Source organism: Elephantulus edwardii, unplaced genomic scaffold (genome assembly GCF_000299155.1).
Source record: "Elephantulus edwardii isolate Elephantulus edwardi_28Jun2011 unplaced genomic scaffold, EleEdw1.0 scaffold00008, whole genome shotgun sequence".
NCBI classification, from domain to species: domain Eukaryota; kingdom Metazoa; phylum Chordata; class Mammalia; order Macroscelidea; family Macroscelididae; genus Elephantulus; species Elephantulus edwardii.
Window position 1 is genome coordinate 26,990,812 of NW_006399758.1, and position 27,892 is coordinate 27,018,703.

General features: G+C 42.4%; 1 protein-coding gene across 1 annotated transcript in view; it reads right to left on the bottom strand.

Moving 5' to 3' along the window:
• The window catches only part of ZNF704 (zinc finger protein 704), a 225,224-nt gene that overhangs the window by 37,804 nt on the left and 159,528 nt on the right, over positions 1–27,892 (bottom strand). The window contains exons 2-3 of the mRNA XM_006880490.1: positions 15,496–15,599; positions 7,844–8,076 (exon numbers count right to left, since the gene is read on the bottom strand). Of these exons, the coding sequence (XP_006880552.1) occupies positions 7,844–8,076; positions 15,496–15,599 (337 nt within the window). The remainder of the gene's footprint in view (positions 1–7,843; positions 8,077–15,495; positions 15,600–27,892) is intronic.

Genomic DNA, 27,892 nt, shown 5'->3' on the forward strand with positions numbered 1-27,892 from the left:
TTAATGCTTCATGCCACCAAGGACTCCAAGTCAGTTGTCAGGTAGGTGGTGGTGGTGATGTGCCCTTAAAGTCAAGTACCACTCATAGTGACCCAATAAACAACACATCTAGACCTGTGCTGTCCTCATCATCTCTTACATACTCGAGTCCATTGCCTGCAGTCACTTTGTCAATCCATCTGCCCCTTTGTAGGTATGTTGTTCCTCTCCAAAGGATAGCCATTCCCTCCTAATAACTCCTAATAATGTGTCCAAAGTATGTGAGATGACGCTTCACCATCCTTGCTTCCAAGGAGCACTCTCGCCTCTTTCTCCAAGACACAGCTGCTTGTTCTTTTGGCAATCCATGGGATGCTTAGTGCTCTTCTCCAACACCACAGCTCAAAGACTTTTTCTGCCATCCTATTTCATTGTCCAGCTCGCAGATGCATAGCAAGTGATTGAAAAGACCATGCCTGAATCAGGCACCCCTTAGTCTTTTAACTGACATCACTGCCCCTCAGTACTTTGGAGAGGACCTTCACAGTAGACTTTCCCATTGCTTTTGATATCTTTTTTTTTTTTAAATTTCTTATGATATGTAAATGACTTATTTTTGAACTTTTTAAAATTCAACACTGATTTGCATACAAAGTTTGTGTACATTACGTTTCACACTATCCTTAATCCACATTGTATTTTTTAAAATCATTCTCATTTACTGTGTTTAAAAAAAATCTCATTCTCGTGCGATATTGCTGATGCCATCACATTACAAAGGCTTTCCAGTCCTGGAAATGACATTCCAGTTCTAGTACGTATGTGACCTACCGCAAGTTACGTGACTCCTCTGGACTTCTGCTACATCATGTATAAAATATTGTTGATCTCGATAGGGTTATTGTGAGCATTATACAAGATTGCATGAGATACTGAACTATGCCCACAACTACCCTGTCTTTCTGGATCCCCGCCACATCTTTCCCATTTCCTTTACCCCACCCTCCACTGCCCTCCCTCACCTCTCTCTTCCCACCTCTCTTTTGATTTCTTAACTACGGATGTCAAGGATGTTGACTGTGGATTCCAGTAAGAAAATATCATTACAAGTGTCAATCTTGTCTATATCTATGATGATGTTGCTTATCAGTCCAGTGGTGAGGATTTAGTCTTGTTGCGATGTGGCCCATATTGAAGGCTGTAGTCTTTGATTTTACGTAGCTTGTATTTCAAATCCTTCTGCTCGTACAAAACCTATACCCAGAACAAGAAGCTGTTGCAGAGTAACGGAACACCGGATGGTCAAGTGGTAAGCTGTTAATTATTATTTGTACTACTGAGTCAGGTACAACTCAGAGGGACCCTATGGACACCAGATCTGAACCTTGTCCTCTCCTTCACCACCCTCAACCTCTGATACGCTCGAGCCCAGTGTTAAAGTCACAGCAGCAAGCCATCTTTTGAGGGTCTTCCTCTTTTCTCTTTTCTCCTGGCCCTTTTTCCAAGGACTGGTCTCCTCTGACAAAATGGCCGAACCACGTGAGACAAAGTTTCACCATATTTCAACTGTAGTACTGGAGAACAGTACTGAATATCTCACGCAATGACAAAATAACACGTCTGCCGTGGAAGAAATGCATCCAGGGTTCTTCCTTAGAGGCAAGGATGGTGAAACAAGTGGGTAAAAGGCAAAGAAAAACACGAACTAGTAACACTTAGTATATTTTTTATGCCCTCTTGTATAATGCTCACAATAACCTTATCAAGATCAACAATATTTTATAGATGATGAAGCAGAAGTCCAGAGGAGTCACATGACTTGTGGTAGGTCACATATGTACTGGAACTGGAATGTCATTTCCAGGACTGGAATGCCTTTGGAATCTGATGGCATCAGCAATATCACACGAGAATGAGCTCATAGATATTTACTTACTGGCATAATTAGATTTTCTAGGAATTGATGGTTAACCCTTGATCTTCTCGTAAAATTTGTTTTTGCCCAGAGACATCTGGAGTGGGTGTCAATTGTTGTTTAGTGCTGTCAAGTTTAGCACGACTCATGGCGACCCTATGAACAAAAGACCTGAACCTTGTGATGTAACTATGGTCGTTTCTCTAGTTCATAGTTTCCTGAGGCATGTTGTTTAGGAAGTGGATGCCACTCCGAGTCTGTCTCACTCTGGGAGCTCCACCAAGGGTAACCATTATATGGGTCACCATATAACCTTGTAGGAGCTTTAGTGGTACAGTGGTTAAAGTGCTCTCAGTTGTCTGACTCCCACCCACAGCTCTCTGGGAGAAAGACATGGTCGCCTGTTCCTGTACAAATGACAACCCTGCAAACACCTGGGGCTGTTCTAGCCTGATCACTATGAACCGGAATGGATGTACCAACAGGCTTTAGTGTTTTTGCATCACCTTGTGGTCATGACTGGGAAATGCACCTTTCTGAAGTGCTAAAATCCTGACCAATGGGGACCTTGCAGGAAAACACCCTGCTAGCTCTGGCTTTCTCACACTGGCTGGGAGAAAGAGGCCTCTCATCTCCTTTCTTGAACTCTCAGCTGCCGTAGTTGAAAGCATAAGGTTAAGAGGCAGGATGGTTAGTGTGGGATGTAGGATTTTCAGCAGAGCCCAGATTTCCCTCTCTGGTCTGTTCCACTGTGAGCCCTTTCCTTACTGCTCCCCACCCTGACAGGTGGAAATGGTTGTTGTGGATAATTTTCTCTCCAGCCCATTCTCCTTGGTGGGCAGAAGGACATGAAGGTTCCTTCAATTGATCTGCCTTAAGAGTTCTGTCTGCTCTGTTAACTAAGTTGATCTTATTTACTCCACAGAAGTGTTAACCCCTTGGCTAGTCACTTAGCCTCAAGAAAGCTCTTTCCAAAATGAGAATGAGAATATGTGGAGGGTTTTAGTAAGGATTAGATGATATTTGGAAGAATTTTGTAAATTGTAATTTGCTGGAAATACAGTTAAGTTCAGCTCTTCCAATAGGAAATGTCTCTACCTCTCTAAGCTCAGAGTCATTACCCTTGAGTTGTGACCATGGGATTTGTGTGAGAGCAGACTGCTCATCTTTCCGTCATGGAGCACCCGGTGGGTCCGAACCACCAGAGGGATGGGCAGCCTTTGGGTGAGTAGTGAGATTCCCTACAGGCTGTACCATAATAACTCGTCTTTGCAGATACACCTTCCATTCTCCTCCTGGACCATGACCTCTACAAGAGGAGAGAGCAAAGTGAGTACACGTGTGTGTGTGTATGGTAGGAGAGGAGGGCTGGTGAAGGAGGCAATACAAAAGCATCTATAAAGATGAAGAGAATCACTGAACTCCGTCTCACACACTTTGGGCACATGGCCTAGAGAGAATGGTCCTAGGAGAAGGACATCACACTCAGAAGGGTGGATGGACAGCGAATGAGAGGGAGACCCCAGATGAGATGGATTGACACAGTAACTGGGGCGATGTGGGTTAGTGTGTTAGAATTCATGAGACTGGCTCAGGGGAGGGCAGGCTTCAGAGCTGCTGTACATAGGGTTGCTATGGGTTGGTTGCAAGTAACAAGACTTCATGTAACAACAACGACAACACCAATCACATAAAGAGAATTCCTTCTGTTTGGAGGTTTCAAAATATCTATTAAAATGTTGTCACATCCTATGGGTGAAGTTTAAAAACCCATTCCTATTTATGATCACATTTATCTTCATGATTGTCTTGAGAGATGTGTGACAGATAGTACTGGTTTACTTGTTTCATAGATGACTAGAGAGGCCAAGTGGTTTTTTTTGTTTTGTTTTTTGTTCGTTTGTTTTTTAAGTTTTGAGGCTAGTACAATCAAGTCTGAAATGTGGATCTTTCTGAATTCTAGCTGGGGAGTTCTGGTGGTGTAGGCTCTAAGGAGCTGTGCTGCTAACCCAAAGGTCAGGCCTCTCTGGCGGTTCAAATCCACCGGTGGCTCTGACGGGGAGCTGCTCTTGCTGACATCACCGATCTACTGTTGCTGCGTACCAGAGCATGGGAACCCACCCATAGCTGACCACGGCAGGTTTTCAGAGGCAGTTAGTCGCACAGGAGTTGATTACTCATCCTTCTTCCACAGAGTAACTGGTGGCGTTGGGATTGCAGTGCAGCTTCTTGCCATTAGGTCACTAGAGCTCCCTCTATGAAGGAGAAGCACAGTCTTTTTTTTTTTTTGAGAAGCACAGTCTTGTCTGTGAGATCTACAGCCTTGGAAACTCAATGGAGGATCAGCTCTGAGCTGGGTCTGACTCAGTGGCAATGTTGTTGTTGTGTTAGGTGCCACCAGGTTGAGTATGACCCATGGTGACCCCATGAACAACAGATCTGAACCCTGCTCTACCCTGCATCCTCACACTATCTGATACACTAGAGCTGATTGTGGCAGTCACTGTGTCAATCCACCTGGCTGAAGGTCTTCCTCTCTTTTACCTACCCTTTGCCTTTCCAAACATGATGTCCCTCACCAAGGAACAGCCCTTCTTAGCAACATGCTCAAAGTATGTGAGGTGAAGCTTTATCACCCTGATAAAGAGCACTCTGGCTGCACTTTCCCCAAGACACATTGGTTTGTTCTTTTGGCAGGTGATGGGATGCTCAGTATTCTTCTCCAACACCAAAGCTCTCAGATGCATAACAAGTGCTCAGAAAGACCATGGCCTGAATCAGATACATCTTAGTCCGTCCTCAAAGTGACATTATTACTCCTCAATAATTTGGAGAGGTCCCTAACTGCAGACTTTCCCAGTGCAGTACGTCTCCTGATTTCACTCTAGGGAGTGTTAATTGTGTAAGATGAAGTTTTTGACAGTTTCAATCTTTTCTCCATTTATCATGATGTTGCCTATTGGTCCAGTGGTAAGCATTTTCGTTTTCTTGACATTGAGATGCAATCCATAATGAAGGCTGTAGTCTTCAATCTTCTTCAGCAAACACTTCCAGCTTCTCCCTGGATCCTTATACTCATTCTACAATAATGGTCTTATACAATATTTATCCTTGTGGAACCTGAATTAGTTCACTCAGTATAATGTTCTCCAGTCCCTCCCAAGTTAGGTAATAATTTATAAAGTTATTGCTCCTGCGTGCTGCATGGTATTCCATTGTGTGAATGTACCATAATTTCTCAATCCATTCGTTTGTGGTTGGACATTTGGGCTGTTTCCATGTTCTTGCGATGGTGAATAATGCTGCTATGAACACTGGTGTTCAAATCTCAGTTTGTGCCTCAGTTCTCATGTTCTCAGGGTATATTCCAAGTAGTGGAATAACTGGGTCATATGGAATGATTATCAGGCACCTTTCTTAACTGATCCTACCACAGTTTGGGTAGAGCTATTATGACTCATAATTATTCCTGTCTTTTTATGCCTTATTCTCAGATAATCAATTGTTTTCTCTGACAAGTGGTCAAAAAAATACTGGTTCACTTAATACACAGAAGAATGAAAATAATCTAATATTTGTGTTATATACACCAAAGTAGCTTTAACTGCAAAAGGTTAAGAAAACATGATGGTCTGTGTAAGAAATGACTATGTAAGAAGCTGCTATTTGTTAGAAGTGAGTATCTCCCAATGACCAAAGATGACAGAAGAACTGATACATTTGAGTTGTGGTGCTGGAGAAGAATATTGAACAAACCATGGACTGCCAATAGAACTATCAGGTCTGTCCTGGAGAAGGCGAAACCAAGCTGCTTCTTGGAGGCAAGGATTCTGAAGCTCTGTCTCACCTACTTTGGGCATGTAGCCAGCAGGGGCTAGTCCCTGGAGAAGGACATCATGCGTGGAAAGGTGAAGGGACATCCAGGAAGAGGAAGAGCCCAGATGAGATGGACTGACACAGTAACTGGGGTAATCAGGGTAGGTGTGTCACAGACAGTGAGATTGACTCAGTATATTGCAGGGTTCAGAGCTATTTTGCATAGGGTCCCTTTGAGTTACAACCAACTTAACTGCACATAACAACAACAATAACAACATATTAATCCTAAGGAGCATAGTTTGTTATGATACACTGCTACATGAAAGGTCAGTAGCTGCTCCAAGTAAGAAAGACAGTACTACCCTGGGAAAACCCAGAGTCTGAACAGAACGAGAATTATCTAGAAACAAGGATAAATAGGCTTTTCACTCACTCATTCATTCATTCCTGCCACCTAGTATCTTATGTAATCTTGACTGTCCCCTAAATTAGTTGATACCTACAGATTTTAAATATAAGCCTAACCAATGAAACCTAATTGTGACTAAAGTGTGTAAATCTGGATTCAGTGGCTACATTTTAAGGGGGCCCTTAAAAATACTGGGGCCAAGATGTATTACATTGGGTCTTGCTTTATGGCAATCAGGACTACACGTTGATGAGAGAGAGAGAGAGAGAGAGAGAGAGAGAGAGATTTCCGAGGGCGGCCCGTGAATGGAAACAGGCTTCACGTCTATGTTGCTGTCCTGCCGTGGGAATTCAGCAGTAGCTTCTCTTTAACTGCTAAGGAAAGACCCAGTTTCCTTGGAGCCCCATAAGATGCCACAACTCCAGTTCCCTGCCCAAGGCAGTAGTAAGAAACAACAGCCCTTCAGGCCACTGCCTCTGGAACGACAGTTCATTACAGCCCTGATACTTAGGTAAGAAGAGGTAGAGACTTGAAGGTCGGTCCTGAACCAGACAGACAGTCCAGAGGCAGTGCCTGTGGAGGGGCCTCTGCTCACATGCGGAGTGCTGTCGGAGGGATGCAGGAAGGAAGATGGTGGGTCAGTGACATCCCATTCTTTTCCTCTTTGAAATGAATTGGGGGGAAATGTTACACCGCGGCTCTCAGAGTTCTGCTTTGGGTTTTTGTTTGGGACTGGCCATCAATAATGAAACCATCCATATCGAGTTAAAACAATATAGGAAATACAAGCTGCATATGCTTTCAAAATACAGCAGTCACACTATTTTATCCTTGGAAGTAGAAATGATTTTGGAAAGTTGTACGTGATTGTACAATGTAAAAGGCCTTGAAAGGCATATAGAGAACACAAGCACTGAGTTTAGGTTGACCACCTAGGGCTCTGGGCCTTCTTCCTCACCTGCTCAACATGGCTTCAATGACCCATCTCTCTGAAGCTACGTTTGTTTCTCTCAAGATTAGAAAGTAAACTGTTAGAGGGTTAATTCAAAATGTAATAATTACAAAATTAATTAGATCTTCTGTTTCACTTTCTTTCAGTAAATATCTAATTTTTGTCTCAAGGCTATGTGTACTACATGCCCACTTTCCTGGGTATTTCGCATCGGGTTTTATGAAAAACGAGATACCTAATATTCTTCCCAACAACCCTTCCAGCCTGACTGAAGCAGGGAAGGAAAAAAAAATTAATTACATTTTATACAGGGGAAAAAGGAAGTCCCACCAAGAGAGTAAATTAATTACCAAATCCACTTAGAAGTCTAATTTTCTTTTTTTTTTCCTTTTTTTTTTTTTACCCACGACCCTGAGATTAAGAGTCTCATGCTCTACCGAGAAGTCTAATTTTCTAATTTCCAAATATTAGAAGCTTCTAGGTTACCTTAGAGTAATCCCTTACACCAATGCACTCACATAATTTGAGGCTGGGGCATGTGTGCTTTAAGGAAATATGTCAGTATATTAAAAACTTGTTTTTAGGGAGGAATAGATGCATTTTGATATTTCAGGGAACACTAAAGGGGAGTGGGAGTTGTTTTTGTTTACCCAACCAAGTGTGGGTAACAGGAAAGTGACCCCTCAGCTCAGATCAGCTCTTCCAAGAGGGGAACTTCCTGAAAGGATGCTCAGGTAACTAGCCACAGAGGCTGTTGGGTCTGACAAACCTTTCGTTTCCTGGGAATGGGCTCATCAAACAGGAGGTTGCTGGCCTCTGACTCATCGATGCCATCATCTGGCGGAGCCTGGGTGCGGAAGGGTTTGAAGCTGTCGGCCGAGAGTGGTGGCGAAGGCGTGGACGGGTTGGACTGGTCGCTGGGGGCACTCCAGCTCCAGTAGCCGCTGCTGCTGCTGCTGGAAGGCACGCATCCTCCTTCCTTCCAGGATCCGCTGAGGCCCTCTGTCATTCACACAAACACAGTGTCAGTACTGGCACTTCCGACGGGAGCCCAGGCATGATGCAGAGTGGGAGGCGGGCAGCCTCTCTCTGAAAACTTTGATTCTATTCTTGTCAAAGTACTTGCTACCTACACAATAATTTGCAACAGCTGGCTATGTCAAGTTTTTCTTCTACTTACCCCTAAAAATTACACTAAAAACCCACTATAGTTGGTAAACATTTAGCAATTTTAACCACATGATAACTTAGGTTTTTCTAGGAAAGAATTTTCCGAGATGTGTTGTTATGAGGCAACAGTGGTTCTTTGAGATTATCAGCAGAAATGATTCTCTGTGTGTGTGCGTGCGCGCATATGCATGTATGTTTGTTGTTATTATGTGCCGTCGAGTCTCTTGTGACTCACAGTGACCCTATGTACAAGAGCCCTATACCCTGTTCTATCCTGTGCCAACCTCACTGTCTCTGACACACGCACTCCCACCACCTTAATCACAGAATCAGTCTATCTCATTGAGGGTCTTCCTCTCCTGCGCCATCCCTCCACTCTCCTAAATATGATGTCCCTCTCCAAGGGTAGATACATAATTATGTATATCCATGTATTGAACATACCATGGATCACCAAGACAACAAACAGGTCTGTATTGGAGAGAGTTAAACCAAGTTTGTCATTGGAGGCTAGGATTTTGAAGCTCCTTCTCACACACTTTGGGCACGTGGCCAGGAGGGACTGGTCCTTGGAGAAGGTATCAGCTCAGAAAGGTGGAGGGAGAGCACAGAAGAGGAAGACTCCAGATGAGAGGGATTGAAACAGTAACTGGGGCAATAGCGGTAGGTGTGTCGGAGTGAGACTGGCTCAGGATAGGTCAGGCTTCAGAGCTGTTGCTATGAGTTGTAGGCAACACGATGGCACATATCAACAATGTGCATTGTTTACATATATTCATGTATGTTACATTGTTGAGCACTATTGAATTGGAGCGACCCATAGCTGACACTCTCAAGGGTTTTCAGAGGTAATTAATCGCACTGGAGGAAACGGCTCATCCTTCTCCCAAAATGCATGTATAGACAGGTATTTTCAATTACTTGCTAGGCATCTGAAAGTTGGACAATAAATAAAGATGACAGAAGAATCAATACCTTTTAGTTGTGTTGGTAGAAAAGAGTACTGAATATCCCATGGGCTGCTGAAAGAACAAATAAGCATCTCTAGTGCAGCCAGGGTCCTCTTTAGAGGTAAGTATGGTGGAACTTCATCTCATATACTTTGGGTGTGTTGTTTGGAAGGGTTGGTCCTTAGAAAAAGATATCATGCTTGGATAAGTGGAGGGTCAGTGACTGAGAGGAAGACTCTTCAAAAGATTGGGTGACAGAGCGGCTGCAACAAAGGGCTTGAATGGATCAGAGATGATGAGGATGGAACAGGATAGGGCAAAGTTCAGATCTGCCATTCACAGGGCTAGTATGAGTGGTGGCCTAGTGACAAGAAGCTGCACTGCAATCCTTATCCTTAAGGCATATGGTTCAAATCCACCAGATGCTACACAGGAGAGGGATGGGCAGTCTCTTCCTGTGAAATTAACTGCCTCTGAAAACCTGCCGGAGGGTCAGCTACAGGTTGGTTCTCACTTCATGATACACAACAGCAACAATGATAAATATGTCTATGTGTACATGTTGTGTACCATCGAGTCAGAACTGACCCATAGCTGACGCTCCGGTGGATTTTCAGAGGCAGTTAATCACACAGGAGAGGACTGCCCATCCTTCTCCTGATATGTGTATATAAGTGTGTCTGTGTATTCTCTGATGGAGAAAGATGAATAGTCTCTTCTTGTGTGAGTTACCTTGGAAACCCAATGGGAAGTCCGCTATGACTTAGTCCTGTGAGTTGAGTTTGATGTATCAGATGGTCCTACGTTTGGGGAAGAGTGGCCATACGGGGACTGCAGTGTTTCCCCAAGGGTTTGATCACACAATCTTCCCTCCTCTCTTTTATTACATTAAGGACCTTTTCATGGGACTACTGATCCTTGGCATATATGCTTATATGAAAAGTTTAAGATTTAAACATCTCAGACAAAGAATGATTTCTGGTTGTTGGCCTGGTATTTCAGAAGTGGATGGCCAACCCTTCTTCCTACTCTAATATGAATGTTCAGATTTAGAGAAGAATCAGACAGACCAGCAAGTTAAAAGGTATAACCCTTATTGTGGAGTTAACCATTAGTGTCAGTGATTTCTGGTTAGTTACCTGTATTTACTATATTACTCCTTAGGGAGCTCTGGTGGCTTAGTGGTAAGCAAATGACTGCCAACCCAAAGGTACATGATTCAAATCCACCAGCTGCTCACTGGGAGAAAGACAGGCAGTGCTTTTTGCAATGTAAAGCCTCCGAAAACCCGCTGGAGGGTCAGCTATAGGTTGATTCTGACTCCATGGTACACAATAGCGACAATGTTTCTCCTTAGAAGCAAGGATGCCGAGACTTCATCTTCACATATGCAGGGTATGTAATTAGGAGGGGCCAGTGCCCAGAGAAGGACATCAGACTTGTATAAACAGACGGTTAGGTAAGAAGACCCTCGATTGACAGAGTGACCACATGAGGTGATGAGGATGGTGCAGGATTGGACAGTGTTTCGTTCTGCTGTATAAAGAGCTGTTATGAGTTCAAGCCAACTTGACGGCCCCTGTGAACATGTAGCTACCTTGAACAAACAGTACTGGCTGTGTTATTTGTTGTTGAGGTGGAGCCCACTCATAGCTACAGTGGGTTTTCAGGGGCTGTAAATCATATGGGAGGAGACTGCCTATCTTTTATTTTTTTTTAAAAGAGGCCATTTATTAAGGAGACTCTATGGCATAGATGACTATGCCACAAAGGCAACAAAAACCCAAATAAAACAGAAGCCTGCCCAGAGGGCTGATGCGTCCACCCTGTGAGACAATCAGACAGCAAATGCTGGTCGATTTAAGCCACTAAGGTCCTAGGCAGGAGCGGATTTGAACTGCCTGACATTGAGCTGACAGTGGAAACTAGACTACTAGAGTTCCACTAACAATGGAGCGATACATTTTCTGAGTGCTTTGCATTTTACAAAACTCATGCACAATCTCATGGTTTCTCATAACATCGGTCCCTCAGAGGAAGTATCATCTTCATTCTACAGTTAGTCACCTGAGGTTCCAGGAAGTTAAGTGACCTTCACAAACCCAGTGACTAGCAGTAACCAGGTATCTAGATCACGCCCTGATCAACCATCAGCCCTCTTTAGTTTTGGCAAATGCTGGCCTTGTGGCAACCTGCCATTGACTCTTGCAAAGCTGGGACTAGGTGAGAACTTATTGGAAATAATTACTAATAATTTACCTTCCCACTTATCATGGAAAACCATCATGAAATGTTTGCTAATGCAAGAAGATCTCTGCTCTAGTTAGAAGAATGTCTTCAGGGGTCTTTTAATCACTGAAGATTTCCCTTACCTTTCAAGATACCCAATCTTAATTAGCATTTATATAAATCTTACTTTCTTTTTGGGTAATTTCTCCTCCATATTTATGTGCACTCAGAATATATTAAAACTATATCCTACCTACAAGGAAGGGAAAAAAAAAATCCCCAAATGCTTCATTTAAAAAAAATGCTGTTAAGGGCTATGTAATTAGAGACGAAGGATAGACTAGCATTCATAGTAAAACTTCCTGATTACCTTCACCTAATTATAGATTTTGAGCATATTATTCTACAGCTATGTCAAGTAAAACATTCAGTTAAAAGAGTGAGGTTTTAAGTAGAAACAGCAGCAGTCACCCATCTCATTAAAGCAATGAGAATCAAGTGTTGATTCAAATCAAATGGGGTTTGATGCAGGCTCACACCTTTTCAGCATCAACAAAACCGAGTTAGCCCCTCATTCCACTGTTAGACCACGCACTGGTCCTGGAGTTGCCCCTTATCAGTGAGAAAGTTCTATTCAGCATCTGACTTTAAGAGAAGGCTCAGGTGGTATTAGCTGCCACCATAAACTCACTTGGCAGGCCCTGGGGGGGTCTTGTAAAAGAAAATTCATAGTGCTAGATTTGTAATCATGTTAAATAAGAGGAGATAGATTTAGTCTGGGAACCAACCAGTATCACTTATGACACTTGCTTCATGATGGTGCCACAAGTTAATTTCCTTACTGGCTTGTGAATGGCATTTCCTTTAGAAATGCTATTGAATCAAAAGGACAATGTGGTAGAGAAATGAGTTTTTCAGGAGAAAGTCAGGACCATTTCATTTCATTCCGTAGGGGGCAGCCTCTTCTTAAGTATGTGTGCCAGGAAGCAAGCAGGCAGGCAGTACGACCTTCCTTGTACACTCCTATCCTCACAGAATGATTCTTTTCAAAGAGAGAAGGGACCACCACATTTGCATAAAGTATCTTAATAATTCTGGACAAAAAAATTTATTCCTAAATACACATACATATTTACATTAATGCCTTTATTATAACAAACTGCTTTTCCTATTTAGAAATTTGCTTCCTTTTTCAGACTAAATGAGCCATATCCCAAACAATTTGGGATTATTACTTGAAGCATTGTTTTTTTAAACTATAAAATGAACACTGAATGACTGTCTTTGTAACCATGTTAAGAAGTGTGTTCTGAAGAAGCAGAAAGGTCTATTTTAACCTTTGAATACAAAGGAACATTAACAATGATGCCCTCAAGTGAAAAAAAGAGTGAAAAGCAACAATTCCATTTGAAATATACTTTCTTTCCTCTGAAGATTTTATGGAAGCTTGCAATTCCCTTTTCCTGAAATTGGTTTTGGGGTGCTGTTGTTTTTGTGTTACTGGCTTCCTCCTTCAGTAGATGTCAAACTGAAGAAGAGAAATCAGGATCTCTGTTTGCTAAATGGTGTCCCTAAGGGATGTCAAGTGGGCACCACTGGTTTCTTTATGATACTGATTTGAATTCTTAACATCCTGGTTGGTTCTCCCTGCTTATAACTGAATTAAGGGTGCTCTGGTGGCATATTCTGCAGGGGTTGTTAACCCAAAGGTTAAGGTCTCTCTGGAGATTTTATTCCACCAGCAGCTCCGCTGGAGGAAGACGGACAACCTCCTCTTATGGATTTACAGCCTCTGAGAACCCCTATTTGGAACCTAGAGTTGGTTCTAAATCTATGGCAGTGAGTTTTCTGAGTTATAATTGGATTGGAGTACACTTTGTTGAGGACTCACTGGCTCTAAAGAGTGAAACACATCGTGCTTACACTGTGTTTCAGCCATGGCTCCGTTTCACAGCTGGCTATGCTGGCTTTAGAGGGAAGATCTGTCCACTGCTGCTAAGTTTAATACAGGTGATTGTTAGCTGTTGTGGAGTTGTCCACTCCACTCACAGGACCCCATGCACACGAGAATGAAACAATGCCCAGTGCTGTGTTGTGACTGATGTGTGGTGACAGGACCATGTGATCTGTAGGTTTTCACTGGCTGATTTTCAGAAGCCCATCACCTTTCATCCTACTATGTCTTAGCTTGGAAGTTCTGCTAAAACCTGTTCAGCATCAAAGCAACACAAAAGCTTCCAACAAGACGGCTGGTGACTACACATGGGGTACAGTGGCCAGGAACCTAACTCCATTCTGCTCAGGTCAGTCCAGCAAATTGCAATGGAGTATAATCCGGCATCTCTCCTTAATACTACTCTGTGAATGTTCCTGCCAAATCTTCCACTGGCTGACTCCCTTCTAGATGCAGAACTTAGGAGGCATGTTCTAATCCTTTTTGTGTTTGATCTTTTGAAGCATCAGATCGCTTCCCTTGAAATCCTGGCTTTCCTCTCTCTGTCCAGTTACATCCCAAGGTGTGTCAGAAACGGTAAAGTTGGCTCAGGGTAGAGCACGGTTCAGTGCTGTTATACACAGGGCTGCTATGAGTGGCAAGTAACTCAGTGGCACACAACCACCACCGTCACCACCACCACCACCACCACCACTCCCTTACTTGATGGTGCGCCTCAGAGCTGCTGCTTCAGTGCTCTTCTCACTCTGCATCTGCATAGCTCTCTAAGGGTAAACGTGCTTACTCCTGTAGCTTCAAAATATGACTGTTAGAAGTTTGCACCCCTAGCCTAGATCTTTCTCCGACAGCACACAAATCGCCACTACTTGTTGTCCCTTGAACGATTCTTAGGCACTAGTTACTAAATACACTTAAAACTGGACCTTCGGTCATCTTCAACAACTTCACCCCTTGTCTTAAACATTCACCAACAGATCTGGCCTGCTACCCTTCATTCCCTACTGCAGTGAATGGTCCCTCGCTGCTGAAGCACAAGTGTCTGAACTCGTCTTGACATGCTCTCTCCTGTGTCTATCACCGAGTTCAGTTTACCCAACCTGCTTTACATTTTGGGGCGCTGGTAGCCTAGTGGGTAAGGAGTTGTGCTGTCAACCCAAAGGCAGGCAGTCTGAATTCACCAGCTGCACTGAGAAAGGAAGATGAACAATTTCCTCTTCTGAAAACTGGCTGGAGGGTCAGCTAAGTATGAGGACAATGAGTGAGAGTCTTCATGTTCATGTCTAATGTGATCACCATGGTTCAAGGCCACCCATCTGTGTTCACTTTTGCTTACTTGCAAACCTCATCCGGACTTTATAGTACTTAAATTACTTAGCTCTTAGTCAGAATAAAGCTGAAATAGATAAATAAAGCTAACTAGATAAATATGGCTTCCTCAGACTAGACAGTCTGATTTCTTCTCCTCTGCCTTGCCCTCTTGATTTATCATATTGAATTATATGAACTGATATTATATGATTAAGAGAAATTTGGAATCTAAGAGATATGGAATAAACTTCAGCTATGCCATTTATAAGCCAAGTAATCTATGTGTTTCAATAGAGGCTAGCTACTTATATGATGAATAGTCTTTTTCTCTAAAGAGATTGTATCGTACCTGTCACACCATTTTATACTGATATATTCAAAACATCTAGAATGGTATCTGATGAATGTATCACTGACTGAATGGACAAAATAATACCATTTGATTAAGCAATGTGAAGTACTATTATTTTTTTTTAAAGATAACCTTCTGAATTGAGCTCTACTTTCCTTCTCAATAAAACAGAAATAATGCTGGGGAAAATAAGTTTATTAGACTTCTCTGAATTTAGAGATGTGCTCTGGAAAGGCCAAAAACATGGAGATGAATGGATTCACCTTATTATTCCTATTAACAGGATGCAGTGTGGCCTCTAGGACGATGAGGAGGCAGCCGAGAGCTCTAGTTCCATTTCTTCCACACCTCCCCTATCTGTTCTTGTTAGTGGATCAGGATTATCTAGTCACCATGTTTAAGAGGAATGTGATCTCTCATAGAAAAGTTCTTCCGAAAGCTCTACACTCCTCACTTACCATTCGGCCGCACAGGAGGACTTCGAACTAACGGGCTGGTAGACAAGCTGGTTAATACCATCGCTGCTGTTACTTTGTCCATATCCAGTTCTTCTGAAGATTTCCTAGAAGACAGGGAAAGATGGGGTTAGCCAGGCTCACACTGCATCCACTGTAGGCCTAGCACTGCACCAAGTATGTTTATTTCTTAAACTAATCCCCATTGAAACCCAATATTTTTATGACCTTTATCTCATAGACAAGGAAGCTAAATCCCAAGTGGTTAAGTGATTTGGTCAAAGTCATATAGCATTAGGAAGACAGTCACTCACAAAATGGCTAGGCTCTGTTCCAGTTACAGAGGATATGGTGGTTAATATAGACAATGTTTCTGCTAGTCTAGAGACAGAAGCATGGTTTTCGGTAACCAAAGAAGCAACAACCAAATGATAAGTGCTTTGAAAGACAAAAATAGGATGACAGTGATAGGGACTTTTGGGTGAGTTGCAGTTAAGGTAACTAGGAAAAGTTTATCTAAGGAGATGATATTAAGGTGAAATTGGGGGGGGGGTGCGCATAGGTCATGATGAGCCAGAGGAGACCATGCCAAGTGGAAGACCTAGCATACGTGAAGGCCTGGCAGCAAGACTGAGCGTGAGGTGTTTGAAGAACAGGCTAGAATGTGTGAGAAGTGGAGAGAGATGCAGAGCTGGTGATATGGGATCCTGTAATAAGGGCAATTTTATTCTGAGTGGGAGCTTGGGCAGCATAGTCCATAAGGAGTTGCACTGCTAACCCAAAGTTCGAATTCAGCAATGGTTCCTCTGAAGAAAGACAGGTAATCTTTTCCTGTGCAATTTACAGTTTCCTGAGAACCCAAGATGAGTCAGTTCCAACTTGACACCAATGGGGAAGGGGAGAGAATGCTATTCCAAGTGAAAAAAGAAGTCAGTAGAAAGCTTTAAGAAAATCTAATGACTATGCAGGGAGCCGTGGTAGCCTAGTGGGTAGGGTATTGCACTGCCAACCCACAGGCAGGTGTTTCAAATCTACCAGCTGCCTTGTAGGAGAAAGATAAGCAATCTCTCCTGCCATGTGATATATAACCTCTAAAAACCTGTGAGAGGGTCAGCTATGAGTTGGTTCTGACTCAACAATAATGAGCTGAATGTTTGTTTGTCTGTCTTCCTCACTGCCATCCAGTTGGAACGGACTCACAGCTGACTGCCGACTGGATTTCTGAGGCTGGAAACTGCATGAGAGATTGCCCATCTTAGAGCCTCTGATTGATTAGAATTGCCAGAAAAGGTGCAGCCTTTGGGTCAGTGGTGAAAGTCTCGTCAGGTTATGCCACCGGAGCCTATAAAATACATACAGAACTCCCTTTCCAATTCCTCCTGTGTCTATTTTCATTTGTCCTTTTTTCCAACCCTTTCTGTCTTCTCAGCTTTCTCCTTAGGCCAGAACTACACTTTATCTCGGATGGTTGCTCATTCCATGGAGTGCATCCCACCCTTCTATTAACAGCATAGAAGCCTGTCTGTTGTTTGTCTGGAAGTTGAGTTTTGAGGGTGATTTTGTCTCAGGCTTGAAGGGTTAGAACTAGCTAGTCTCTGAGCTTCCAGCAGTCTCTACTGGGTGAGTACACCTTGTCTTTTAAAACTTTTCCATTTTAGTCCATATTTTTCTCCCACTCTATCGGGACCTTCTGTTGCAATCCCTTTCAGAGAGTCAACAGAGGTAGCTGGCCACACTCTAGTTCTCATGGTCCCTGTGCTGGGAAGATGGAAGTTTGTTCACATGGTCCCTCAGTCCTTTGCACTAACACTCTTCGGTAATCTTTACTCTTTTTTGCTCCAGACAGAAGAGAGCAATAGTTGCACCTTACATGGTCATTTGAGAACTTTTAAGACACCAGTTTCTATGCACCAAAATAGGTTACAAAAAATTGTCTCTGTGGAGTATGTTATGTCAACTGACCTTGATGTCTCCCAGGACTATGGTCTTGAGTAGTGTCTAAGAAATATATTTCTGGAGAAGAAATATAATGAGGGATGTTTAAGTGCCCCAATCTTCAGTTTGTATTGCCAGTGAGTGAAATGGCATAGGTATAGTTACCATGTTTTTAAAATGAAGAGCTAGTTGTAATCGTTCGTCAAGATAAAAAAAAAATTGCCCAATTCATTCATTTTAGCCACTTAACCAAGAATAAAGACTAGTAAGGTTACAATGATTGGGAACTTGTTAAGCTTATTTCATATACAGAAGTTAATAACTGAGAGGCAAAAAAAAGTATTTAATACAGTCACATCAGATAAATTGTGCCGCCTACTGAGAGATGAACATTTTCGTATTAGAGAAGAGCTGAAAAAGCATAACAGAGGATTAATAAGCCACATCCACAAGTGAACTGTCACTCTGACAAATGCAGCTTTCGTTCACAGGTGTGTTGAGTATGTTGTTAAAGCAATGAACTTTTAGAGGAAAAAGCCTTCCCTGGCATTCAATGCTTTACAACACAATGAGAAAAGAAGTGCAAAGTGGAGACAGAGTAAAAGATGCTCAATTTGGAGCAGGGAGGCAGTGCTCAATTAAGCTGCTTATGAAGTTACAAAAATTATAGCAAGTCAGTGCTCTGTTGTCCACCTCGATGCTGTTAGCCATGTGTTTTCCGGAGAAAAGTCACTGCAAAATAAAGTTTTCTCTTTCTACCCAAGGTACCAAAATATGGGAAAGTGCTTGGTGTTCTTCCTCAGCAAACTGGTCTATCAAAAGACAAATTATTTGTTTGAGAGCCTGGAATTTAAAAACACTCCTGTAACACAAACTTGAGAGTATGCACACTGAAATAAAATCTGCTTTGTAGGAGTTTTCAAGACAATTCCGTAAACTTCAGGGTAGAAAACTGCCCATTTATTTGGCATACAATATGATGATTTTTACAGTGTCAAGATCCTAGTGTTTAGGATCAAGGTTGAAGCCTGTTTCTTACAGAATCAAACACTACCAGGGGATGATATTATTTTGGTGGTTTTAAAAATGGTTTTCTAAAAAAAAAAAAAAGTGGTTTTCTCTTTTTTTTCTGTATTGTTTCATTGGTTTGCGTACAATGATTCATATACATTGTGTTTTATTCACAAACATTGTTTTATATAATCTTTCCTTTCCATTGTTTCATATAACCATACATTATATTTTACATATACCAATTGCTATTGATCTATGCCTATCAGTGCCTGTCTTTTCTCTCTATGCCTCTCTTTTTTTTGGGTCCCAACTGAATCTTTCCTGATCCTTCACTTCATTCCCGACCCCCCCACCCCCAATTCTGCCCACTGAACTCTGCTGTCCTAGTGATTTCTACCCTTCTCATTTTTCCACCCCCTTCCCCTTTTGGACATTTATACATATCTTATTAGTTATCCTTCCATAATAATGACATTCTGCAGTATTTGTTCTCATGAGACTGAGTTAGTTCACTCAGCATAATGCTCTCTGACTTTCCATGTTATACAGTATTTTACAAAATCGTTGTTGATGACGTAATTTTGAGTGTTCTGTTGACTCAATCTTCCCATGCAGCTATGATCACAGGGGGAAGGAGTAACATGGGAGCCTGCAAGAAGAAATGCTTACTATATAGACTTGGGAGAAGAAAAAACCAGACATGGGTGCCAAGGAATTCCTCTGGCTTTATTCTCTCCCCAGTGCCAGCATGGGAACCCCAGAACAGGCCACTTCCTCCATTTCTTTCAAGGTAGGATGGCAAGAGCTGCTGACTTCTCTTTCCAATTGTCTTCTGGGTTTTTTACTGGCAAAAGGTTTGAGAATTAAGGCTCATGACCCTGGCACAGGAAAGCGGCATGACTTTGAAACTTCCAGCCTTGATTCCTAAAGGGACTTGCTACATAATCACAACTTTTCCTTCTCTATCTTAATCCCAGGAGACTTTGGAAAGAGTAATAAACACTTACATAATCAGAATGTTTCCACAGTCAGATTACCTCTAAGTTTCCCATTGATATTTTTGTTGTTGAGGTCATTAGCAGCAACACCACCACCACCACCACCACCATCACCACCACCAAATCAAAGGAATCTATTGATGATGGTTCAGTTAATAACCCATACTTCTCAAGAAGTATATTTATCATGCTACAGAAAACATTACCAGCTGATATGGCCTTGTGCTGAGTTGTGTTTTTGTTTCTCTCTTTGTTTAATTTCTTTGGGTACAGTACTATCTAATTATTGATTAATTGGTGCTGCAAATCCAGATCCTTATAATTAAACATGAAGAGATGATATACAAAGTGGATTGTGCTACACTTGGTGGAGACTGCAGCGAAGGCCTTCTGGTAGATTTAGAATTGATAATAATAAAGTAATATATTGTGGTTCCTCTTAATTAGAAATGGAATGGGAATTTTTAATGAAAAACCTTATAAATCACTTGTTTGCAAAAGACTCCTTTTAATATTTCTTTCCAGACTTGCATGACTATTACAGAATCTGATCATATTTAGACTTAACTTTATAAAGTTAATAGTAATTGTTGTCTTATCACTCTGTATATTCTCTGTATGTGATTTTGCCTGTAAGTTGTTCCGGCTTTGATGGATTTAAAAGATTTCAAGATGGAAGAATCTTTGTCTCTGGTGTGTTAGGATATGCTTGTAGGGCCTAGGTCATAGGACTGTTGTCTAGGCTAAATGGTTTGTTGCACATTGTAAGCAAACAGAAGCCGTGGAATATTTATGACTCTGGAAGTTATCTGTACTTTAGAACTGTGTCAAGCTGAAATGTCACAGAAAGGGAAGAAAAATATAAGCAGAGCATTCACTACTTTCATAGCAACATCACAGTTTAAACCCAGTATCTGCTAAAGATGGGGTCTGGACCTCTCTCTGGACAGGAGATATGGGTAGGAAGAATTCAGGCTCTAGAGTGAGTCAGATAGCTGGTTCACATCCATACTCTGCTGCCATTGACAAGCTGTGTGATTGTATAAATTACTTGCTTCCTCTTCTGTAATAAGAGGATAAACACAGATTTATAAAGAGGATTAAGTGAGAATACCATTTAAAGTATCTGAACACAAATGCACAGTCTCACGCATAAGTTAAAGGAAGTTAGCTCTCAAAGAACTAGAGCAGCAGCGGGTGGATTCAAACTACTTTCCTTCGAGCTGGCTGCACAATTCCTCACCACGAGGCCACCAGGACATCCACAAGTAGCTGGAGTCTTGAGCAACCTTTGGATTTTCATGTGAAAGAGTTTGAGTTTTCTGTATTCTGTCTTATTTAAGTACCTAGACCTATACAGGATACTGGGCATTCTGCAGAGTCCTGGGAAAAATTTAACCGAGTCTCCACCTTTCTCTAGCTGACTAGGGTTACTGTGAAATTGATCCTTATTTGTCTCAGCGTGGAACTGTGCCCCTAAGACTTCAAATGGCTGATTTATTTCAGAAATCAATTGCCAGCTCTTTCTTCTGAAGGGATCTGCAGTTGACTTCCAACTTTGTGTTAACAGCTGAGCTCAGGAACTCCAGTCTAAAGAGGAATCAGACCTTATTCAACTCCCTCCGACCCCACTCCCTACTGCACTTTGACATAAATGATACGTTCTAGGAAGGAGCATTTGTTATGTGAGTTGATGAGGACCACCTAGTCAGTCCTGGCAAAAGGCAGACTTGTATTCAGGCTGGAGTATGAATATGCATTTCCTGGCTGAGAGGATGGAAAATCTTCCCGGCAGTAGAAATGCTCAGGTTTGCCTTCAAAGGATCTGAAGGGCTAAGCCTGGTGTGTCTGGAGAGCAGCCAGACCAGGCAGGGTCTCAGAAACCATGAACAGGTTTTAGTCCTTATCTTAGAGGTAGTGGGGAGAATCGACTTCTTCCAAGCAGAATGAGGTGAGGCTGGGCCGATGCTATCAGCTCTGCTTTTCACAAAACCTCTCTCCGGCTGTCAGCTGGAAGCGGAGTTTCTCGGGTTGACAAGAAGCTTTCATCCGAAGAATGGAGTGCTGGATGACTGCGGCAGCAGGTTGCAGAATGACATCATCTGGGACATGAAGAGGTGGCGTGTGCACAGGATCAGCGCGGCTCCCAGGCCCGTGCACGACGCCGCAGGACGCTCAGCCTGCCTGGTGCTTACAAGGTCAGCTATTGTTTGGGCCATAAAAAAAGGCTTTTTCCTCTTTTGAGTCACTTCTTGCCTGAACGCCTTGTGCTTGGAGGGGCATACAAACACAATCTCTCTCAGCTAGCCCCACCAGTTAAGAGAGAAATGTTTTACACCCCAGAGAGCTGTAAAAGACATTTATCTGCAATTAAAGTGCTGTACTAACAAATGGAACTAAAAATGAATAACACATTCCTTAGATTAGCACTAATCCAGTTCCTTAGCAACTACAGAAATCTGTCTAGACCAAGTTCAATTGCTTCTAAGACTCTGGGATAATATTAAAACAAGAAATAAAGTCTGAAAATAAAAATGTTAGTAGTAAGTCTGTAGTAACCATTCTGAAGTTTTAGAAGTCTGGGAAAGCTTTTACTAAGAGTTTAGAAAATGGGATTTAGTAACAACTTATTGTAATTAAGCACAAAAAGCTTGGTTTCCCTTTTAAAGGAATTTTATATAGCAAAAGTTGTGTCAATGCTTCTAATTTAAAGTGCAGGATTTTTAAATTTTATTTTATTTTTGTAGCTGCTTGTTGCACTAATGCAAAGGTATGCATTCAAATTCACCTGCTGCTCACTGGGAAAAAAGATGGACAGTCTCCTCCCCTGGAGGGTTAGCTATGGGCAATTCCAACTCGATGGTACATGACAACAACAATAAGGAAGAGTAACATAGAAGGCAGAACATACCTAGTGTGGTAAGGAGTTTAGCTGCCAACCTAAAGTTAGGCAGTTCAAATCCACCAAGTGCTCCAATGTGATTTATAGCCTCTGAAAACCTGCTGGAAGATCAGCTGTAAGTTGTTTTCAACTTGACAGCACTTTAACAATAGTGTGCTTGATCAAGAAACACAGCAAGATGGAAAGAGTTCAACAAACAGACTGTCACAAGGCAGCAGAGACCAATCCTTCCCTAACAGCCCAAGGTAAAGGACCATTTTAATGAAGGTTTTAATCTACTGGAAAATACAATAAAAATGGCCCATGGATGTAGCAACATGTCAAGTTGCTCTGAAAATGTGTAATGTTTTCGTTCTCAATTTTGGTACTCACCTCATCATGGATGGGTGACAGAGAGTCTGCAGGCGAGCACTGGCCCATGGAGACATTTTGAGTGGTATTTCACTTTGTCTGGAAAGACAACATTCAGTCTTGTCCCTCTTTCTACCACTCATTACTCTGCTCCTTTAACTCTCTCACCACCATCATCCCGGACCTTGAGACACAGTTTGGCCACTGTATATGTTGACTCTCTTCCAATCTAGGAAGTGTGTCTTCCACCTCTATACTAGACAATTTTCTGTTGTGCTCCATAGGATTTTCACTGACTAAATTTTAGAAGTCCCTTCCAGGCCTTTCTTCCTAGCCTGTCTGAGTCTGGAAGCTCTGCGGAAATCTTTCCATTATTTGTGATCTTGAAGGCATAGCTGCCAACATCATGGCACATGCAAGCCACCATGATACAAGACAGTGACAGGTAGTGGTGGCCCTTTCTATTTTGTGGATATTAATCTTAGTCCCTTTTTGAGCTAATTTTTCTATATGATATAGAACCACAGCTCTTCTAGAGCGTATGGAAATCCATTTGCTCTAATACCATTTATTAAAAAAAACAAACCATAATGTGGAAGTCCTACTAGAAAATCACTCTTTAAAAACAAGGACAGTGTATGAGTCACATAGATAGCAACCGAAGTTCTCATCCATCAGATTTCTTGAGCGGAGTTGGAAATAGCCATGCCCTCCTCCAAGGCAGCAGCTCCCTTGAAAGTGTGTTGCTCTCCCCAGTTCTGCCAATAACCCAACCTCCAGCTCCTGAAAGGGCTCACTGTACCTCTTCTAGGTCTTCCACTGTTCTGGATAACCTAAGCATTAAAATCTGCATCTGTTCCAATTTCATCTATGAGTGAACTAGTTCTAACTGGTTCAAACTGTAGGAAACACAGGACCCTCTCCCCTATTTCAGCACAAACACACAGCACTGCTTTTCTTCTAATCTGGCAATTCTATATAAGATTATGTCCTTGCTCCACTCAATCCATCACTACCCACCAGTGTGGAGTCCACCCCAAAGCCCAGTAACCCCATGTGTGTCAGAATAGCACTGTGCTCCACATGCTTTTTGGAAGCAAACTTTGAGAGCTTCTGAGGTACCAGCGGGGTAGACTCAAACCTTCATCCTTTCAGTTAACCACCAAGCATGCAAACCACTTGTACCTCTCTCCCAGGGACGCCATACCTTTGCACAAATCATGTTCTTTGTGGGAAAGCCCCTCTTTCTCTCCCATGCCTGACTGCCTGACCTGTTTTTACTCACCCTTCGAGAATCAGCTCAGTCTCACTCCTGGGCAGCCTCCTTCCACCCTTCACGCTAGTCCCATGTCCTCTGCCTGCTGTCTGGATGGGTATGTTCCTCCTTAGCTCCCACTGCAGGGGCCGAGGCGTGCATCTCTGCACTCCCACCCCAGCACAACACCTTGCTCAGAGTGAGTTCTTCATGAATTTCTTTTCCTTGCTTTCTCTTTTGACAAAAATCTATTAAATAATGAAGATCGCATGGAGAAGAGCAGAAAGCACTTCTCCTGCAGTCATTCTCCGCTCCTGCTTTCTCAGCTTATTAGCCCTGGCAATGTCTTCTGTTTCTCTTGTGGGAAACAATTCCTCAAAAATTCAGTGATTAACTAAATTGTTCATATGAATATACATATATATGTACTTTTACTGGCCCTCAAAAATGTTGGCCTGTTGGTACAAAACTGACTTCGTTCCAGCATCTGTGATAATTCTCTATTCACCAAGGCTCACAGACCTATCTGTGAACTCTAAAATGCCAGCAATAACATTATTAAATAATAACTTTCAAATCCCCTGAAAACAATTCTGTGTGATTAGCTGGATTTCTTGATGTGAACCGGCTGAGAAGCACAGCTCAGGGAAGCATCGTGAACATCCCGAGATGGCCTTTTTGCTTTGTAGGTTTGGCCCTTTTGATTACAGCCAACGTATTCTCCCTGGAGCTAGACGACTGCTTTAAATCCTCCCTGTTTTTGCCTCCATGCAAAGCCTTTGTGTGCATGTATGCATATCCTATTCTGGGATGACTATGGTGAAAGTGGGAGCTGTGGTAGCCTAGTGGGCAAAGAGCTGCACTGCTGACCCAAAGGCAGGTGTTTGAATCCACTTGCTGCTTTGCTGGGAGGAAAATGGCTAAGCTCCTCCAGTGTGATTTTCAGCCTCTGAAAACCTGCTGGAGGGTCTGCTATTAGTCTGTTCTGATTTGACAGCACAAACAGCCATGTAAAAAAAAAGACCAGAGGGAACGTACTACATTTATTAAGAGCTTTTGAGAGAGAGAGAGAGAGAGAGAGAGTGAGTGTCTGTGTGTGTCTTTGAGAGGAGAGAGAGAAAGGATACATGCTAATATATGTGGTCTGTGTGTACGTGTATCTCCAAGTCTCTTGCTGTGTGCAGGTGAGTTGATTTCAACTGTAGTAACCCTGTGACAGAACAGAACTGCTACATTGGGGTTTTCTAGATTTAGTCTTTCTGGGAGCAGATCTCCAAGTCTCTTCTCCAGTGGAGTTGCTGGGTGGTTTAGGTCCAGAGACACCTTTGGGTTAGCAACAGAGTGTTAAACCATTGTGTTAACAGGGCTTCTCTGGCTGTATCTGCCTATCTATCTGTCTGTGCATTTCTCTATACATGGAGGAGATGAGGGAGTTTGGGGTGACTGGACCCTGGATCTGGTCTCCTGAACGAGGCTAGTAATCTTATTTCTTCCTGGCTACCTGGGGCAGCAAAGTTGTTCTTTCTCTATTCTACTAAGCATCTATTTATTCCAGCAGTCAAAACAAGATAGTTAAAATGTCTAAAAGGAGTTCTTGGATATTTCTGGAGGTTTTCTGGCTGGGCTGCATGTGGCTAGGCGGCTGTTTGTCCAGGCTGTGAGCCAGTCCATCTGTGTCCTGGAGAAGCACCGAGTCTGGTGGTAGGGGCAGTGAGCCCAGCTTAATGGGCTGACAAGCTTTGTGTCAGCTATGGAGTCTGTGGGTTACCAGGCTGTCTGATGGATGTCCACAGTTGTCCTCAAGGAGAAAAATGTAATCAAAACTGCATCTCTCATTTTTACATGAGTGTCCAGATCAGGCCATTCCAGACTCACTGGTGAGGTTATAATGACAGTACCTGCTTGGAGGCCTCAACAGTGTGAAGATCTGTCAGCCACAATCTATGTGATAACAGTTACTTCATGAAAGCAATGATTTCATTAGGGTTTGTTGTTGTTTACTGCTGTCGAGTCGAGCACGACTCATAGTGACCCTATGAACTGAAGGCCTGAAGCCTTTCTATAACTATCGTCATTTCTCAAGTTCATAGAGTTTTCAGAGGCATGTAGTTTAGGAAGTGGATGCCACTCCTACTTCCAAACTTGAATCAATCTGGGAGCTCTACCAAACATTGCCCACGATGGGCAACCATTATGGTGTTTGGCACACCTGTGGCACAGTTGTTCCATTATGGCATGTAAAACCCAAATGACTCAAGATTCAGTGTTACAGCAAACCCAGATTACCTCATCACACCAAATTGACCAGAGTGGTCTATGACTTAGAATGTTCCTCCAAAATATAGTAACAAGGGATTAAAATATAATCCCTTTGACCCAACTTTTAAATATAAGGCCCCGACCCCCCCACCCCCCCAGAGGTCTTGTTGACTCTAAACAAGAGGCTTAAATACGAACAACCAAACAATTCATAACCAAAACAAGAGCACCACCTTATAGACTCCAGCTGCTTCATCCAACTCCAAAATGGAGACAAGGGCATTGGCGTTATATGTTGGTTTTAAGTACTATTTAGTACCAACACTAGAAACAAGTACTATTTAGTACCAACACTAGAAACAAAAGAATTATTGTTGTTCTTCTAAGTATTAGAGAAGGGTTTGTTAGAGAAAACAAATATAGTGTTTTCTGGTTTGCTGCAGCAAGAAAAAGAAAGTGATTTTAACCCTACAATTAGAAAAAATAATAAGGTTAAAGAATATTTTTTTCCTACTGGGCTTTTTTTACTGGCAATAATAGCATTATTATGTTGGCAACAGACCCAAAATGTAAGCTTGGGGTTATAGCTATATCTGCTTTCTCTTTTTGATCCCAAACCAGACCCCGGCCCCCCAGCAAGTCTTCCCTGGGAGCAAGAAGGGGAGCTACCTCACCCAATGATAAAGGAGCCACAGAGCCACCACTGTGGTCACAGCAAAGATCTGAGGGAAAGATTCTATATCCAGTGGCCACTGCAGTTATCAGAGGAGAACTATCAGATGTGAGTCTGCTCTCACGGGCTCTAAGGAACTTGAAAGGTTTTTGGGTTGTGTTTTTTTTTGTACTATTTTTATTTTGTCTTATTCCACCTTTAGCCTGTTTGGAATCTGTTTGCAGATTTCGGCTACTTCTGGATACATCCATGGCAGGACTGATACTTTTGCAATTGTTTTATGCTATGAAAAAGAGGTTAAATTAGTAAGGGGTGCTGCTGAAATTATTCCCTTTAAACCACTTAGTGGGGCGGGGGTGGGGGGGAGAGAATTGATGCCATTCAAACCGTGGTATGCGTAACAGATATGGAGGGTACCATGGCCTGCCAAAAGAACAAACAAATCTGCTTTAGAAGACCTGCTTCCTTGGAGGTGAAGATGGTAAGATTTTGATTTGTTACTTTGGAGACATCAATAGGAAAGACCAATTGATAGAAAAGGAGTGAGTGAAGGGTCAAGAAAAAGGAGGCAAACTCTCAATAAGATGGTTTGACCCAATCACACCAACCATATGTTAAAATATACAAAGGATCGGCATGTTGTCAGGAGAGGACAGTCCTGGGAAAAGGACATCATTCTGGGAAGGGAGAGTCAGAGAAAGAGAGGAAGACCCTCGACAAGATGGACTGTTCTAGCGACTGTCCCATGGGCTCGAGCATCTCAGAGACGAAAAGGATGATGTAAGACAGGGCAAGGCTCAGATCTGTTATCAGTCCTAGTCAACTCACTGGTGCCTGAGAAAGAACAAAGTCAAGTGTAGGACCAGGCAATGGGCTTTTCTTCTGTTACACACAGAGTCACCATGACTTGGGGCCAATTCAATGGTAACTAATAACAAGCTGCTTAAGTTTTGTATCTCACTGAAACATAAGTCACTTTAAAAGCTGCACCTTCTGCTGTGTTCTTAAACACC